This window comes from Triticum urartu, chromosome 6A (assembly GCF_056163025.1).
Source record: "Triticum urartu cultivar PI428250 chromosome 6A, HENAU_Tu73, whole genome shotgun sequence".
In the NCBI taxonomy this organism is placed as follows: Eukaryota; Viridiplantae; Streptophyta; class Magnoliopsida; order Poales; family Poaceae; genus Triticum; species Triticum urartu.
The window spans coordinates 417800631-417819852 of NC_141878.1; the positions used below are offsets into that span (position 1 = coordinate 417800631).

Below are 19222 nucleotides of genomic sequence, written 5' to 3' on the forward strand. Positions count from 1 at the left end.
GGAGACAAATATAAGTAGGTCACATCTCTTCACTCAATTGTCAAAACTATGTTTGGTGCGTGTTTGTCTGAGACCATGTTGTTAGCTTTGAATGTAAGCTGGGCGAAGCAAATTTGCTGACAGTTTCAAAAAAGGAAAACTATAAGCTACAGGTGACAAATAATGTGTTTATTTTTTCCATACTCATATATCTTCCTTTCCCTAGAAGAAGACAACAAATTATCAACACGAAGCAATCAGCATCCATGGAAAGCCGCCTCGAACAAGCGCTCTCCCAGATCCCATCTTCCAACACCAAGCCTTCTGCTGGCACAGCCGCCGGTCCACCTCGCCCCTGATACCGGTTCCTCGCCTGCGGGAGGGCTCCCGTTCCATTCGTAGTTAGGTTTTGTGTCTTTTTCGGGGAGGCGGCGACGTACTGGGACTGGAATATCACGTCCTTTTTGCTTTGTCCCCAGTCCGATGGTGTGTCCAGCGCTGGTGAGGGGTGTGAATGTTATGCTTTGTCGAATCTGGTTGGATCACGTGATGTGTGTTGGTGTAGTCAGCATCGGTTTGTCGAGGTATGTGAAGTTTTTTTTTTCGAAAAGGAGATATACCCCGGCCTTTGTATCTCTTGATGCACACAGCCATTTATTAAAAAGTATCTCAAAGGTATCAAACGGAGGTCTCAAAAATAAACAAAGGTCGTACTAAGCCAAAAAAAGCCACAAGCGGCCAAAAATGAAAATCACAACCGGCGCCAGAAAGACTAGGAGACTAAACGTCTATCCTATTATTGGACCGCCATCCAAACCGGTTGTAAGTATCCCGTGCAACCATCTCCCATCGGTTGCACCCAATATCCATATGCTCCCTGTGGTCCGCACGACTGAGTAATGACCACGTACGGATCCAAGTAGACGCTCTGAAAATGACCTGCAAAAAGTTGGTAATGGTTTGTCTGTTAAATGTAACGTCATTGCGAAAATTCCATAGAGACCAAAGTAATGCACATGCTCCCACTCGGATATGTGCCGCGGACTTTGGCTCCACTCCAGTCAACCAGTTATCAAACAAATGTGATATCGTGCGAGCTGGAGTGATGTTGAATGCAACATGGATAGTTCTCCAAAGCAGTTTAGCAAGTGGACATTTGATAAATAGATGTTCTATTGTTTCATCCTGATCACAAAAGCAGCATCTTTTACTTCCTTCCCACTTACGCTTAACTAAGTTATCTTTAGTAAGAATGACACCCTTATGCACAAACCATATAAAAACTTTTATCTTCAAGGGCACCTTAACTTTCCAAATATGAACCGTCCTCGGGATGGTCCCGGTATTAATCAAATCCATGTACATGAATTTAATCGAGAAGACCCCTGAGCTGGAAAGCTTCCATTGCAAAGTGTCTGGTACATCCAAAAGGTTAACCTCCATTAACCTACACACAAGATGTATCCACCTAGTCCAACGATCGCCAATAACCGACCGTTTAAACTGTATGTTAAGCGGGATAGTACCCAGCACTGTAGCAATGGAAACCTCTTTCCGTTGCGCAATGTTGTAAAGGGAAGGATACTGTAAGGCCAGCGGCAAATCTCCTAACCAAGTATCCTCCCAAAATCGAGTATCCCGTCCATTCCCGATTATAAATTTAATCATGTTAAAGAACGCCACTTTCATCCTCATAATCCCTTTCCAGAATGGTGAGTCGGTCGCTTTTGCCGTAACCTGGGCTAGTGTTTTGGCATAGAGATATTTGTTACGCAATAACTGAGCCCAAACTCCGTCACTTTCTGTGCATAATCGGTACAGCCATTTGCTTAGTAAGCACCTATTTTTCACCTCTAAGTTTTCAATTCCCAATCCTCCCTGGTCCTTTGGTCTACAAATTACATCCCACTTTGCCAAACGATACTTATTTTTGTTCTCATCAATTTGCCAGAAGAATCTAGATCGATAAAAGTCCAATCTTTTCCGTACCCCAACCGGGACTTCAAAGAAAGAGAGGAGGAACATGGGCATACTTGTGAGTACAGAATTAATAAGCACCAATCTTCCTCCATAAGACAAAAGTTTGCCCTTCCAGCAACTTAGCCTCTTTTCAAACCGATCCTCGATACATTTCCATTCTTTATTGTGAGCTTACGGTGATGAATCAAAATCCCTAGGTACGTGAAGGGTAGTGTGCCTATTTCACAGCCAAATAGCTGCTTGTAGGTTTCTTGTTCTTCTCTGGCGCGTCCAAAGCAAAACAGCTCACTTTTATTAAAATTAATTTTTAACCCTGATAGTTGTTCGAACAGGCAAAGCAATAACTTCATGTTTCTGGCCTTAACAAGGTCATGTTCCATGAAAATGATGGTATCGTCGGCATATTGAAGAATGGACACCCCACCCTCAACCAGATGGGGGATGAGCCCCCCTACTTGACCGTCCTGTTTTGCTCTATTAACAAGAACGGCCAACATGTCAACCACGACATTAAAGAGAATCGGCGACATAGGGTCTCCCTGTCTCAATCCTTTTAACGTCTGGAAGTACTGGCCAATATCGTCATTTACTTTGATGCCGACACTACCCCCTTGTACAAATGATTCAACCTGCTTCCTCCAAGCCTCATCAAATCCTTTCATACGTAAGGCCTGCTGTAAGAATGACCACTTCACTTTATCGTATGCCTTTTCAAAATCCACTTTGAAGACCACTCCATCGAGCTTCTTCGAGTGAATTTCGTGTAATGTCTCATGAAGAACGACCACTCCCTCGAGGATGTGTCGATCAGGCATGAAGGCAGTCTGTGTTGGTTGTACCACCGAATGAGCAATCTGAGTCAGACGGTTTGTACCAACTTTTGTGAAAATCTTGAAGCTTACATTGAGCAAACATATCGACCTGAATTGCTCAATGTGAATCACTTCCGCCTTCTTTGGTAACAACGTGATAGTCCCAAAGTTAAGCTTAAAAAGTTGAAGGTGGCCATTAAACAGATCATTGAACATGGGCATCAAATCGCCTTTAATAATACCCCAACATTTCTTATAAAACTCAGCTGGGAATCCATCCGGACCAGGTGCCTTGTTATTTTCCATTTGGGATATTGCGTCAAACACCTCCTTCTCAGAGAAAGGTGCAGTTATTACTTCGTTCTCTTCATCTTTCAGTTGAGGAATGTCGTCCACCATGCTCTCATCGAGGGCGACATAATTCTCAGCTGGGGCCCCAAACAGTTTTTTATAGTAGTTGGTAATTTACATTTTAAGATTTTCATGACCAACAATCGTACCCTCATCTTGTTCAAGTTGATGATTCTCTTCTTCCTATGTTTCCCATTGGCAATCACATGGAAAAATTGATTGTTATTATCTCCTTGAACCACCTGGCGCACTTTCGCTCTACGTGCCCATTTCAACTCCTCCTCTCTAAGAAGCTTAGCTAGCAAAACCTCGGCTTCTCTTTTAGACACTCGCTCATCCATATCCAGCGCAGTACTTTCAGCTTTTATGTCTAGGTCATTGATGATCTTTAACAATCTTTCTTTCTCCTTTCTATAGACCCCACTATTATGTTGGGGAACGTAGCAGAAATTCAAAATTTTCTACGCATCACCAAGATCAATCTATGGAGTAATCTAGCAACGAGGGGAAGGAGAGTGCATCTACATACCCTTGTAGATCGCTAAGCGGAAGCGTTCAAGTGAACGGGGTTGATGGAGTCGTACTCGTTGTGATCCAAATCACCGATGATCCTAGCGCCGAACGGATGGCACCTCCGCGTTCAACACACGTACGGAACGGAGACGTCTCCCACGCCTTGATCCAGCAAGGAGGAGGGAGAGGTTGAGGAAGAGGGCTCCAACAGCAGCACGACGGCGTGGTGGTGGTGGAGTTGCAGTACTCCGGCAGGGCTTCGCTAAGCTCTTGCGGAGGAGGATAGGTGTTGGGGAGGGGAGGGGCTGCGCCAGGGATCTCATGTGCAGCCCTCCCCTTGCCCCTCTATTTATAGGGGAAGGAGGAAGGGGGCCGCCCCCCTCTAGATCTCATCTAGAGGGGGGGCGGCGGCCAAGGGGAGGGGGCTTGCCCCCCAAGCAAGGGGGCGCCCCTTTAGGGTTCCCCCCCCCAACCCTAGGCGCATGGGCCCAAGGGGGGATGCGGCCAGCCCATGTAGGGCTGGTTCCCCTTTCCTCTACAGCCCATTAGGCCCTCCGAGAGAGGTGGCCCCTCCCGGTGGACCCCCGGAAACCCTCCGGTGGCCCCGGTACAATACCGATATGCCCCCGAACCTTTCCGGTGACCGTATGACAACTTCCTACATATAAATATTCACCTCCGGACCATTCCGGAACTCCTCGTGATGTCCGAGATCTCATCCGGGACTCCGAACAACATTCGGTAATCACATACAAGTCTTCCTAAAAACCCTAGCGTCACCGAACCTTAAGTGTGTAGACCCTACGGGTTCGGGAGACATGCAGACATGACCGAGATGACTCTCCGGTCAATAACCAACAGTGGGATCTGGATACCCATGTTGGCTCCCACATGTTCCACGATGATCTCATCGGATGAACCACGATGTCGAGGATTTAATCAATCCCGCATTCAATTCCCTTTGTCCATCGGTACGATACTTGCCCGAGATTCGATCGTCGGTATCCCGATACCTTGTTCAATCTCGTTACCGGCAAGTCTCTTTACTTGTTCCGTAACACATCATCCCGTGATCAACTCCTTGGTCACATTGTGCACATTATGATGATGTCCTACCGAGTGGGCCCAGAGATACCTCTCCGTTTACACGGAGTGACAAATCCCAGTCTCATTTCGTGCCAACCCAACAGACACTTTCGGAGATACCTGTAGTGTACCTTTATAGCCACCCAGTTACGTTGTGACGTTTGGTACACCCAAAGCACTCCTACGGTATCCGGGAGTTGCACAATCTCATGGTCTAAGGAAATGATACTTGACATTAGAAAAGCTTTAGCAAACGAACTACACGATCTTGTGCTAGGCTTAGGATTGGGTCTTGTCCATCACATCATTCTCCTAATGATGTGATCCCGTTATCAATGACATCCAATGTCCATGGTCAGGAAACCGTAACCATCTATTGATCAACGAGCTAGTCAACTAGAGGCTTACTAGGGACATGGTGTTGTCTATTTATCCACACATGTATCTGAGTTTCCTATGAATACAATTCTAGCATGGATAATAAACGATTATCATGAACAAGGAAATATAATAATAACCAATTTATTATTGCCTCTAGGGCATATTTCCAACAGTCTCCCACTTGCACTAGAGTCAATAATCTAGTTCACATTGCCATGTGATTAACACTCATAGGTTACATCGCCATGTGACCAATATCCAAGAGTCTACTAGACTCAATGATCTAGATCACATCACTATGTGATAAACACTCAAAGAGTTCTGGGTTTGATCATGTTATGCTTGTGAGAGAGGTTGTAGTCAACGGGTCTTGCCATATTCAGATCCCTATGTATTTCGCAAAACTTTATATCGTAGATGCTGCTACCACGTTCCACTTGGAGCTATTCCAAATTGTTGCTCCATTATACGTATCCGGTATCTCTACTTAGAGCTATCTGGATAGGTGTTAAGCTTGCATCGACATAACTCTTTACGTCGAACTCTTCATCACCTCCATAACCGAGAAACATTTCCATATTCCTCTAAGGATAATTTTGACTGCTATCTGGTGATCTACTCCTAGATCACCATTGTACCCTCTTGCCAGACATGTGGCAAGGCACACATCAGGTGCGGTACTCAGCATGGCATACCTATAGAGCCTATGATAAAAGCATAGGGGACGACCTTCGTCCTTCCTCTTTCTTCTGCCGTGGTCAATCTTTGAGTCTTAATCAACTTCACACCTTACAACTCAGGTAAGAACCCCTTCTTTGACTAATCTATTTTGAACTCCTTCAAAAACATGTCAAGGTGTGCGTTCTTTGAAAGTATCATTAGGCGTCTTGATCTATCTCTATAGATCTTGATGCCCAATATGTAAGCAGCTTTATCCAGGTCTTCCTTTGAAAATTACTCTCCAAACAACCGTTTATACTTTCCAGAAATTCTACATTATTTTGGATCAACAATATGTCATCCACATATACTTATCAGAAATGTTGTAGTGCTCCCACTCACTTTCTTGTAAATACAAGTTTCTAGCAAACATTGTATAAAACCTAAAAGCTTTGATCACTCCATCAAAACATATATTCCGATTCCGAGATGCTTGCTCTAGTCCATAGAAGGATTGCTGGAGCCAGCATACCTTTTAGCATCCTTAGGATTGACAAAACCTTTTATTGTATCACATACAACTTTTCTTACGAAAACTGGTAAGAAAAATTGTTTTGACATCCATCTGTAAGATTTCATAATCGAAAAATACAGCTAATGCTAACATGATTCCGACGGACTTAAGCATCGCTACAGGTGAGAAATTCTCATCGTAGTCAACTCCTTGAACTTGTGAAAAGACTCTTTCGCACAAGTCGAGCTTCATAGACGGTAACATTACCGCCCACGTCCGTCTTCTTTTTAAAGATCCATTTATCTCAATGGCTTGCCGATCAACGGGCAAGTCCCCCAAAGTCCGTACTTTGTTCTGATACATGGATCCTATCTCGGATTTCATGGCTTCTAACCATTTGTCGGAATACGGGCCCACCATTACCTCTCCATAGTTCATAGGTTCACTGTTGTCCAACAACATGATATTTAAGACAGGATTACCGTACCACTCAGGAGTAGTACATATCCTTGTCGACCTACGAGGTTCGATAGCAACTTGATCTGAAGCTTCATGATCACTATCATTAACTTCCTATTCAACAGACGTAGGTGCCACAGAAAACATCTTTCTGTGTTGCATCACTCTCTGGTTGAAGTAAAGGTTCGACAACCTCATCAAGTTCTACCTTCCTCCCACTCAATTCTTTCGAGAGAAACTCCTTCTCGAGAAAGGACCCGTTCTTAGCGACAAACAATTTGCCCTTGGATCTGAGATAGAAGGTATACCCAACTGTCACCTTTGGGTATTCTATGAAGATGTGTTTGTCTGCTTTGGGTTCGAGCTTCTCCGGCTGAAACCTTAAGCATCTCAGCCCCAAACATTAAGAAACGACAACTTTGGTTTCTTGCCAAACCAATGTTCATACGACGTCGTCTCAACAGACTTAGATGGTGTCCTATCTAAAGTGAATGCAGCTGTCTCTAACGCATAACCTCAAAATGAAAACGGTAGATTGGTAAGAGACATCATAGATCGCACCATATCTCATAGGGTTCGATTACGATGTCCGGACACACCATAACCTAGTGGTGTTCCAGGTGGCTTCAACTGTGAAACAATTCCACAATGTCTTAAGTGTTTACCAAACTCATAACTCAGATATTCTCATTCATCAGATCGTAGGAATTTGATCTTCTTGTTATGATGATTCTTAACTTCACTCTGAAATCGCTTGAACTTTTCAAACGTTTCAGACTTGTGCTTCATTAAGTAAATATACCTATATCTACTCAAATCGTCAGTGAAGATGAGAAAATAGCGATATCCACCGCACGCTTGAATTCTCATTGGATCACACGCATCAGCATGCATGATTTCCAACAAGTCACTTGCCCGTTTCATTGTACCTGAAAGCGGGGTCTTAGTCATCCTGCCCATGAGGCATGGCTTGCATGTGTCAAGCGATTCAAAATCAAGTGACTCCAAACATCCATCGACATGGAGTTTCTTCATGCATCTTACGCCAATATTACCTAAGCGGCAGTGCCACGAGAAAGTGGTACTATCATTATTAACTCTACATCCTTTGGCGTGAACATGTGTATTACCACGACCGAGATTCAATGAACCATTCACATAGGGTGCATGACCATGAAAGGTATCATTCATGTAAACAGAATAACCATTATTCTCTAACTTAAATGAATGATCGTATTGCAATGAACATGATCTAATCATATTCACGCTCAACGCAGACACCTGATAACATTTATCTAGGTTCAATACTAATCCCGAAGGAAGATGGAGCGTGCGATGGTGATCTCATCAACTTTGGAAACACTTTCAACACACATCGTCACCTCGCCCTTAGCCAGTCTCCGTTTAGTCCGTAGCTTTTGCTTCAAGTCACCAATAATGGTAACTGAACCGGTATCCAATACCCAGGTGCTACCAGGAATACTAGTAAGGTACACATTAATAACACGTATATACTTTGTTGAAGTTGCCAGCCTTCTTATCTACCATGCATTTGCGGTAATCCCGCTACAGTGACCGTTCCCCTTACAATAGAAGCACTTAGTCTCGGGTTCGGGTTCAACCTTGGGTTCCTTCATTGGAGCGGCAACTGGTTTGCCATCCATGAAGTTTCCCTTCTAGCCCTTGCCCTTCTTGAAACCAGTGGTCTTGTCAAACCATCAAGAATTGATGCTCCTTCTTGATTTCTACCTTTTGCGGTCTTAAGCACCGCGAACATCTCCGGAATCAACTCCATCCCTTGCATGTCATAGTTCATCACGAAGATCTAGTAACTTAGTGATAGTGGCTAGAGAACTCTATCAATCACTATCTTATCTGGAAGTTTAACTCTCACTTGATTTAAGTGATTGTAGCACCCAGACATTCTGAGCACATGCTCACTAGCTGAGCCATCTCCTCCATCTTGTTGGCAAAAGAACTTGTCAGAGGTCTCACACCTCTCAACACGGGCATGAGCCTGAAATCCCAATTTCAGCTCTTGGAACATCTCATATGTTCTATGGCGTTCAAAACGTCATTGGAATCCCGATTCTAAGCCATAAAGTATGGTGCACTAAACTATCAAGTAGTCATCAGGACGTGTCTGTCGGGTGTTCACAACATCCACAGACGACGTTGTAGGGGATTGCACATCGAGCGGTGCATCAAAGACGTAAGCCTTCTGTGTAGCAGTGAGGACACTCCTCGGACTACGGACCTAGTCCGCATCAATGCTTACAATATCTTTCAACTTAATCTTTCTCTAGGAACGTATTTGAAACAGGGAGCTACAACGTGAGCTATTTATCTACAACATATTTGCAAAGACAATTTAGACTATGTTCATGATAATTGAGTTCATCTAATCAAATTATTTAATGAACTCCCACTCAGATAGACATCCCTCTAGTCATCTAAGTGAAACATGATCCGAGTCAACTAGGCCGTGTCCGATCATCACGTGAGATGGACTAGTCAACATCGGTGAACATCTTCATGTTGATCGTATCTTCTATACGACTCATGCTCGACCTTTCGGTCTTCCGTGTTCCGAGGCCATGTATGTACATGCTAGGCTCGTCAAGTCAACCTAAGTGTTTTTGCCATGTAAATCTGGCTTACACCCGTTGTATTCGAACGTTAGAATCTATCACACCCGATCATCACGTGGTGCTTCGAAACAACGAACCTTCGCAACGGTGCACAGTTAGGGGGAACACCTTTCTTGAAATTTTAGTGAGGGATCATCTTATTTAAGCTACCGTCATTCTAAGCAAATAAGATGTGAAACATGATAAACATCACATGCAATCAAATAGTGACATGATATGGCCAATATCATTTTTTCTCCTTTTGATCTCCATCTTCGGGGCTCCATGATCATCGTTGTCACCGGCATGACACCATGATCTCCATCATCGTGTCTTCTTGAAGTTGTCACGTCATCTATTGCTTCTACTACTATGGCTAACGCTTTAGCAATAAAGTAAAGTAATTACATGACGTTTATGTTGACACGCAGGTCATAAATAAATAAAGACAACTCCTATGCCTCCTGCCGGTTGTCATACTCATCGACATGCAAGTCGTGATTCCTATTACAAGAACATGATCATCTCATACATCACATATATCATTCATCACATCCTTTGGCCATATCACATCACAAAACACTTGCTGCAAAAACAAGTTAGACGTCCTCTAATTGTTGTTGCAAGTTTTTACGTGGCCGCTATAGGTTTCTAGCAAGAACGTTTCTTACCTACGCTAAAACCACAACGTGAATTGCCAATTTATATTTACCCTTCATAAGGACCCTGTTCATCGAATCCGATCCGACTAAACTGGGTGAGACAGACACCCGCCAGCCACCTTATGCAACTAGTGCATGTCAGTCAGTGGAACCGGTCTCACGTAAGCGTACGTGTAAGGTTGGTCCGGGCCGCTTCATCCCACAATACCGCCGAATCAAGATAAGACTAGTAACGTCAAGATAATTGACAATATCGACGCCCACAACTACTTTTGTGTTCTACCCGTGCATAGTAACTACGCATAGACCTAGCTCATGACGCCACTGTTGGGGAACGTAGCAGAAATTCAAAATTTTCTACGCATCACCAAGATCAATCTATGGAGTAATCTAGCAACGAGGGGAAGGAGAGTGCATCTACATACCCTTGTAGATCGCTAAGCGGAAGCGTTCAAGTGAACGGGGTTGATGGAGTCATACTCGTCGTGATCCAAATCACCGATGATCCTAGCGCCGAACGGACGGAACCTCCGCGTTCAACACACGTACGGAACAGAGACGTCTCCCACGCCTTGATCCAGCAAGTATGAGGGAGAGGTTGAGGAAGAGGGCTCCAACAGCAGCACGACGGCGTGGTGGTGGAGTTGCGGTACTCCGGCAGGGCTTCGCTAAGCTCTTGCGGAGGAGGAGAGGTGTTGGGGAGGGGAGGGGCTACGCCAGGGATCTCATGTGCAGCCCTCCCCTTGCCCCTCTATTTATAGGGGAAGGAGGAAGGGGGCCGGCCCCCTCTAGATCTCATCTAGAGGGGGGGCGGCGGCCAAGGGGAGGGGGCTTGCCCCCCAAGCAAGGGGGGCGCCCCCTTTAGGGTTTCCCCCCAACCCTAGGCGCATGGGCCCAAGGGGGGGTGCGGCCAGCCCATGTAGGGCTGGTTCCCCTTTCCTCTACAGCCCATTAGGCCCTCCGAGAGAGGTGGCCCCTCCCGGTGGACCCCTGGAAACCCTCCGGTGGCCCCGGTACAATACCGATATGCCCCCGAACCTTTCCGGTGACCGTATGACAACTTCCTACATATAAATCTTCACCTACGGACCATTCCGGAACTCCTCGTGACGTCCGGGATCTCATCCAGGACTCCGAACAACATTCGGTAATCACATACAAGTCTTCCTAAAAACCCTAGCGTCACCGAACCTTAAGTGTGTAGACCTTACGGGTTCAGGAGACATGCAGACATGACCGAGCTGACTCTCCGGTCAATAACCAACAGCGGGATCTGGATACCCATGTTGGCTCCCACATGTTCCACGATGATCTCATCGGATGAACCACAATGTCGAGGATTTAATCAATCCCGCATTCAATTCCCTTTGTCCATCGGTACGATACTTGCCCGAGATTCAATCATCGGTATCCCGATACCTTGTTCAATCTCGTTACCGGCAAGTCTCTTTACTCGTTCCGTAACACATCATCCCGTGATCAACTCCTTGGTCACATTGTGCACATTATGATGATGTCCTACCGAGTGGGCCCAGAGATACCTCTCCGTTTACACGGAGTGACAAATCTCAGTCTCGATTCGTGCCAACCCAACAGACACTTTCGGAGATACCTGTAGTGTACCTTTATAGCCACCCAGTTACGTTGTGACGTTTGGTACACCCAAAGCACTCCTACGGTATCCGGGAGTTGCACAATCTCATGGTCTAAGGAAATGATACTTGACATTAGAAAAGCTTTAGCAAATGAACTACACGATCTTGTGCTAGGCTTAGGATTAGGTCTTGTCCATCACATCATTCTCCTAATGATGTGATCCCGTTATCAACGACATCCAATGTCCATGGTCAGGAAACCGTAACCATCTATTGATCAACGAGCTAGTCAACTAGAGGCTTAATAGGGACATGGTGTTGTCTATTTATCCACACATGTATCTGAGTTTCCTATCAATACAATTCTAGCATGGATAATAAACGATTATCATGAACAAGGAAATATAATAATAACCAATTTATCATTGCCTCTAGGGCATATTTCCAACATATTATTCTTAGCCCATCCTCTCAAGAACTGTCTAAGATGTCGAATCTTATTCTGCCACCGATCAATATTTGACTCTCCCCTTTGTTTCGCCGCCCATTCCCTTGCTATCAACGCAAGGAAATCTTCTCTCTCGAACCACGCAGTTTCGAAAGAGAAGACATTCTTGTTGCCTTGGTGAGCCGCCTCACCAGAGTCTACAAGAAGGGGTGTATGATCAGATATTCCCCTTTGTAACGCTTGCACCGTCACAAGAGGGAATTTTTGTTCCCATTCTATACTTGTGAGAACTCTATCAAGTTTTTCATACGTCGGATTTGGAAGATTATTTGCCCAAGTAAATTGCCTGCCTGTGAGATCAATCTCTCGCAAATCCAGGCTTTCAATAATCGCATTAAACATGAATGACCATCTGCCATCAAAATTGTCATTATTTTTCTCTTCTCGCCTTCTAATAATGTTAAAGTCACCACCAACGAGAATAGGTAAGGTATCATCCCCACAAATCCTAACTAAATCTGCGAGGAAGTCCGATTCTAGCTCAGGCTGTGCCGCCCCATACACAGCCACTAAAGCCCACCTGAACCCGTCAGTTTTCGACCGCACATGGAACTTAACTGCAAATTCCCCCCAGAAAACATCAAGCACCTCCAGAGACTCGCAGTTGACACCTAGGAGGATCCCGCCAGATCTTCCCTGAGGTGGCAAACAGTGCCAATCAAAATCAAGACCTCCGAAGATCGTTCCAAGAAACTGCGAAGTAAAATTCGCCCTACCAGTCTCTAGCAACGCAATAAAATCAAGTTTGTAATCCCGAGATGCATCCGCCAAAAACCTACGCTTAGCCAAGTCCCTTAGACCTCTGCTATTCCAAAATATGCCTTTCGTGAATCGTCGTGAAATTTATTCTTAAACTTAATCCTAGCACTTCGATGCGCCACAGAAAGGCCATACACCTTTTTTGCCGTTTACGCGTTGGAGCCTGAGGGAGAATCAGAGAGTCCGCATGACTAATGTCCTCGGCAGGACCTACAGGTGAAGACAGAGAGGCCGCATGCCCCTCCTCTTCCAAAGTCTCCTCATGTAGAAGGTTTGCAGGAACTAGATCCTCGCATAAACCCTCCAACTCAGACATACCCAACTCATTTATCTCACTTTCTTGCATTGGTTGGACTGCCGCTAAATTTGTAAGCATCGCCATTGCTCTACCAGTTTCTAAATCAAGAAGCTCATTGATAGACGTGACTACTTCACGGTTGTTGGCACCTAAACAAATTCTCAATTTATCTGCTCTATGCAAGATATCATCTTCAGAAAAAATGTAAAACTGAAATATCGGTATTTAAAGACAAACCTGTAGAAGCCTCCGTGTCGCGGATTTTGGCCATCCGCATGGCGCAGCCAAGCTGAAACTCATCCGCATCCGGCTGCTCCTGGATACGCCGGCTGGAACGCCTCCCCCCCGACGCCGGATCTGGAATACCCCCAAAGGCCTCCACCTCTGGGATAGAAGAGTTTGTCCCCCGTCCGGTGAGAGGTGCGGAAGGTAGCACCGGACAGCCCACCATCGGCACCGGTTCCGGACCGTACCCAAAGCAGGCATCTCCATCGTTGTCGCCTCGTGCGACACTTGTGTAGAAGCCGCATCCTCCTTCGGAGTTAGAGCAGAAGGAAGCCCATACCCCTCCACGACCACATCTGCCTCGTGCGGTCGTTTAGGTGAAGGAGTAGCACGCCGAGGTGTGACGTCCGCCGAAGAAGGAAGAACTGGGGCCGCCTGCCTCGAGTCGCTTCCCTTAGATGACATCGGTTCTTCCATAGCATCACCACCGTCGAACGAAAAATGGACAGGAGATAACGGAGGTAAAACATGTTCAACGGGGTCATCTCGCTCCATCCGATCTCCCCACAGGCGCCCGGGTGCCGAAACAGCTCCAAAAGACCCAAAACGAAGTCCTGACTTGGACTGAGATATGGGGGTGGTACATCTCGCAGCCGTAGGAATCCAAGATGGTGGCACTATCGCATCCAGCACCTCTCGGCGAAGACCTGCTATGGGCGCCGAACCAGAGGTCTTGCCCACTGGGGCCTCAGACTCCTTACCCTGCACCTCGGGAGTATCAGAATTGTTTGCAGGCTAGTCATGGTCCGTAATATCATCCTGCCTGCCGTCACCACCATCAGTCCCACTATCAGTACTCATGCCTTTGTCTGCATCTTGGATCATCGGAACTCCCTCAATCTTAATCCTCGGATCATAACTCATGCCATCATAAACCCAACGTAAAAAGCACGGGGCCGCATTCGCATCCAGAACTCCCACCCGCATACGTGCAATGCCATGCATACGCGTAAAAGGCATATCGACCTCCAGAGTCTTTCCAATAAGAGACCCTAGGCTCCAAGTCTCCAAATAGTCATTAAGCGGTTCCGGGGGTAGGCCAAAAAATCTGACCCAAATCTAAACAAGCGGCACTCCCACCGGCTCATTGCGCTTCCACTCATCAAACTCTAGAATACATGCACTGCCAGGAACTTTGCACATGCCAAACTCATTAATTTTGTCAAGATCATATTTCATGGGATAGTCAACCTTAAACGTCATCTCATCAATCCGAACGAGAACCCACTGAAACAAGCTAGAGACTAATCTCTTGAGTTGTAAAATAATTTGATCCTCAGAAAGTGTGCCCTTAGTCACTTGAATGATGTCGGTTCTAGCATTCTCCAACCATGGTCTACAAGATCTCATAGTTGGAGTCTCAAAGAACATAAGGTTTTCATCACACACACCATACAAGTTCACCACCGGCTTAGGAGCTGACAAAAGAGGACATGCTTCATCATGTTTCAGTCGCAAACAAATGTCACAGAGCTCAGTCGTACAACCCACCGCATAGTGCCCAGGTTCTCCACAATGATAACAATATGTCTTTTCCCTCTTACGCTGACCTTTGCTCATCTTATCAGTCTCACCCTTGTCCGACGCATTCTCCATCGGCGTCTGTGCCGCCGGAACAACCACATTCGCAAGCTCCCGAACCACTGCAGCCGCCTCCGCGAGAAGCCTCTTATCTGCCGGTGTGTCAGCTACCAAATTCGCAGGCACGTTATCCTCCGCGGACGTTGTAGCCAAATCGGTAGTCGGCGTGGGATCGCGGCGAGGTGGTGGGTCATGGCGCGGGGCATGGGGACCATTCCGGCCAAATCTGCCGGCGCCACCACGCCCGCCTCTGAAGAAGCCTCCCCGGGGAGGTGCATATTGCTGCGAACCTACCGGTCCTTGGACGAAACCGCCGGTCGGGGCGCGAAAAGCATGTCCGCCGGCATCGCCGCGACCGGCGCCGGACGATACTCCACGTCCCTCTCCTGCAAACTGGCGCACTGGAGCCCGAAGACCACCTCCGGCCGCCCCTCCGCGAGCGTCGCCGGCCACAAAGTTGCCATGACCGCCCCGTCCATACTGCGCACCTCCGCCAGCTCCGGCAGCGCGGCCGTATCCAGCTCCAGCATCTCTCCCCGCAAATCCTCCACAAACCTCCGCTCCGCCGCGATCACCGCCGCCATCAACTCCACCGCGCCCGCCATTAGCAACGATGGTATTAGTCCGGCCCAGCCCCGATCCCGAAGAACCAGCCTGATCCGATCCCCTCCCCGCCATCAGAACCACCGCAAAGGAAGCTCTATCAAGGGACGGCGCGTTCGCTCGAACCCGCAGCGCTCGTCTGTTCCCGCAGGATCGAAACCCAGGCTTTGCCCACGTCGGTCGAACCCTAGACATGCCCATGTTGGGCTGGGCCGTGATCTGCAACTCGCTAGGCCCATCGACCACCCGCTGAGCCGCATGCTCAGGAAAGACACTTTGGGCCGCATGCCCTGAGCCAACTTGGCCCACGCCCGAATCCGGCCCACTGTGGCCCAGCAAAAAATTCAAACGCTCCATCCGTGCCTCCCGGATCGAGATCTGGCTCGTCTCCGCCTCCGGTGACATCGTCGGGTGCCGTCCCTTCCGTCGCCGTTGAATGCCGTCCCTTCCGTCGCCGTTGAACCTACATCCAATCACCTGGGGTTAGAAAATCACCCAAAGTAAGAGCTGGCAGCCTTACCTTAGGTATCGGCCCTTGCCATGACCGAGACGATGTACGGCGAATCACAATTCGCCTGATCAATTCCTTGTGGTCCTTTGCTGCAAGTCCGTCTCTCGCCAGATCAGACGACGGCACTAGCTTCTCCACCATCAGCTGCAAATCATCTTCGCCATATCCCGCGTTCAAAAGCTCGCAGATCATTGTCGAATGAGATCCATCCGACTCCGCCATGGACTGCGCCCATGCCTCCTCCTCTTTGCCTTCCCCCTCATCTCCCTCGTCGGCCAGCGCCCAAAACCGGCCTCCCACCCGCCGATCTAACGGCAAGGGGGTTGCCGGCGGCATCCCAGCGAGCGCCTAAGGAGTCGCCAGAGGAGCGTTGTTACTCTTTGTTCTTACCAAAAGCATTATGATAATCCTGAGAAGTTGGCCGACGAGAGATTTGTGAAGTTGTGCTTGCGAGGGGTGGTCGTTTCTTCCTCTAGGACGGGTGACTCTTGTGGTTTTTCCCATGGTGAAGATGATTTGGACTGGCTTGGTGAAAGTTGTTGAGCTCATGTATTCCTTCTGCAGTTGCCGCCATGGAGATGGGATGAGAGAGCGTGATGGAGAAGACGACGAAGTTGAAGGCGGTACTCTGTGTGGGTAATTTCTCTTTTTTGTAGAGGCCTCTTTGCAATGTTCAATTGTCCTACTACACCTTGGTTTGCGTTACTTAATCTTTCTCGGATATAATGAAATGACCTTTGGGTTTTATCATAAAAATGACAAAATGCATATGTGCGACAAGAACAAAAGAATCGTCCAAGTAAGGGCAACAGTAGATCACCAAATCGTCTCTAGATGTCCGAACCAGACAGTCTGAATATTTTCTGCCATCCAATTGTGGTTATCAATATTGTCCAGACCAGTTTGGAAGTCAGAAATTTGAGTGCTCCTATGTGGCGCCTTAAGCGCCACTTGGGGGAATTGGCGCGCACGCACACCTCCTCGTGGGCCGGCCCATGTAGAGGGTGAGCGCTCAATCACTTGACAGGTTTCCCTCACTCAATCACATTTTGACCGGTCTGGTCAACTGTTGAATTTTTTTAAAAAAAGTATGAAAAAAATAAAAATTGAGAATTAAAAAATGTTCACAGATTTTTTTAAAAAATCATAAATTACAAAAAAAATCATGAATTTGAAAAACAAAGTACATCAAATTTGAAAAGAAATCACCAAAATTGAAAAATATCTCATTGAATTTGAAAAAATGTTTGTTGATTTAAAAAAAGTTCATTGGATTTGAAAAAAATCGTAAAATTTGGAAAAGTTGTCAATTTTGAAAAAAGTTCATGAATTTAAAAAAACAGAAGAAAACTGACCAAAACAAAAACTAAAAAAAAACAGGTTAGCAATGGTTATTTGGAACACAGTACGGAAGAAGTATAAAAGAGTTAGCAAAACCGGAAAGTTGTCTGGTTTGTTACCCGAGTTGGCACACAACCTAGTGGTGTAGAGTTCAAATCTCCATGGGTGCCCTTTTTTGAAGCATTTCACAAAAACGAAAGAAATGTAAGATGGGCCGGCCCAAGTGGAGGTGGGAGTGTGCGCCAGGTTTGCATGTATTGAATAAACGGGCGCACGAGCTCCCGGACGGCCATTTGGCCCACTGTTAGTTGGACCATGTCACTCCAGAATCCATGCGCGACTGCTGGCCCAATCTGCCTTTTTTTTTAAGTCCGTCATAGCACACGGTCTAGATTTGATGTTGCGGTTGGATGATCTCCGTCCCAATCATGGTGTCCATGGGTATTTGGTGTGCCGATTTTCATGACACTGGTTGGAGTTGCCATGATAAATTCTAGCAAGGGAGGTTGCAGGAGTGTACTGTGCAACCTGTTGTGAAGGGGGCATATAACAGGAGACGATAGCATGTTCCACTACGTGTGAACTACAACTTTTTGCCCATCTCAGCTTGGTTTTCCCCTGATTGCAGGAGAAACCAATTGTAGCCTCAAAATTAGACAGAGGGTGATGGCGAGCAAACAAACGGCGCGGACTCGTCCCCGCGCGCGCACTGGCCGCCAACCGGTCGCCCGCCGCTCGCGCGTACGAGTTGCGGACGGAACAGAGAAGGGTGAACGAACGCGAGGAGTCGCCGTCCACACGTCACGGGCGCTGGATGCATGCGGCGATTATGCGACGATGTTCGGCCGTCGACACGCCGCGCGGCTTTGACCGGACGTTGAGACGTACGGCCGAGCGTCGACGCCCGCCCGCACGTAAAAACAACCGCGCTTGCGTTGCGTGCAAGATCGGCTCTGCGCGGGCAGTCGCTTCGGCGACGCGGAAGGCCAACCGCGGGAGGTACTCTCCATCACTCCATGTATGAGGGAGATAAACCGACACGTACCACTACTCCGATCGAAGGAAGAAACACGTACTAGGAACATTCGTCGATGGTTCCACCGAAGAAACTTCCATCTTCGTGTGGAAAACGTAACCCTTCGACGAAATGATTGCACATGCACCAGCATTCTTACGAGCTCTGTTGAGATGCATGGGAGGCACGACTGGGAAGTGTTCATCGTCAGAAACGCCTTTGTCTGGCCGTAATGAAAATTATCAAAATACATGCACGCAAACTAACCGATCGATGCTTCTTCTACTCTCCAAACTAACTGTCAAATACATACTACTGCCGTAAGTCGTGGAGCACGTACGGAGATGCTTTGATTCACGGGCATATGATTTCAAAGGTTACCAGTATGCGTCTCTGTGAAACCGTAGCAACAGCGACTGATCGGGACGCGATCTTTTCGCTATGCGTGCCGTACCAGTCAATCCGTGGAGTTTGAATTTGTGATGCCAAAATTCCCAATGGATTCTCGCTAGAGGAGCGCCATGTGCGCCATGTTGCGGGACAGCGACCGGCGTTTGCAGGTGTTGCACTCGCACCGGCGAATCGGGCATGTGATGGAGAGCGTCACGCCAGTCGTCGCCAGGCCAGCGGGGCGGGAGACTATTGCGGCGTCACGTCTGAGATCAGCTGAGCTACCAGTCAAAGTGATACGTTGAAACT

At 47.2% G+C, this 19222-nt stretch overlaps 1 protein-coding gene across 1 annotated transcript; it reads right to left on the reverse strand.

Annotated features, from left to right (window-relative positions):
- Nucleotides 1–558: 558 nt before the first annotated feature.
- LOC147965482 (uncharacterized) lies at nucleotides 559–16503 on the reverse strand. The gene is made up of 2 exons (XM_087526805.1): nucleotides 16177–16503; nucleotides 559–918 (listed from the first exon to the last, which is right to left on the reverse strand). The coding sequence occupies exons 1-2, from the start codon at nucleotides 16501–16503 to the stop codon at nucleotides 760–762; spliced, it is 486 nt and encodes a 161-aa protein (XP_087382931.1). The 3' UTR covers nucleotides 559–759.
- Between the last annotated feature and the right edge of the window lie 2719 nt (nucleotides 16504–19222).

Excerpts from the sequence above, each read along its gene's own strand:
- LOC147965482 (XM_087526805.1), bottom strand. The coding sequence starts at position 16,503 with ATGCCGCCGGCAACCCCCTTGCCGTTAGATCGGCGGGTGGGAGGCCGG. Across the intron at positions 919-16,176 it reads GGCAAGGGCCGATACCTAAG|GTCATTTTCAGAGCGTCTAC; the intron begins GTAAGGCTGCCA and ends AACTTTTTGCAG.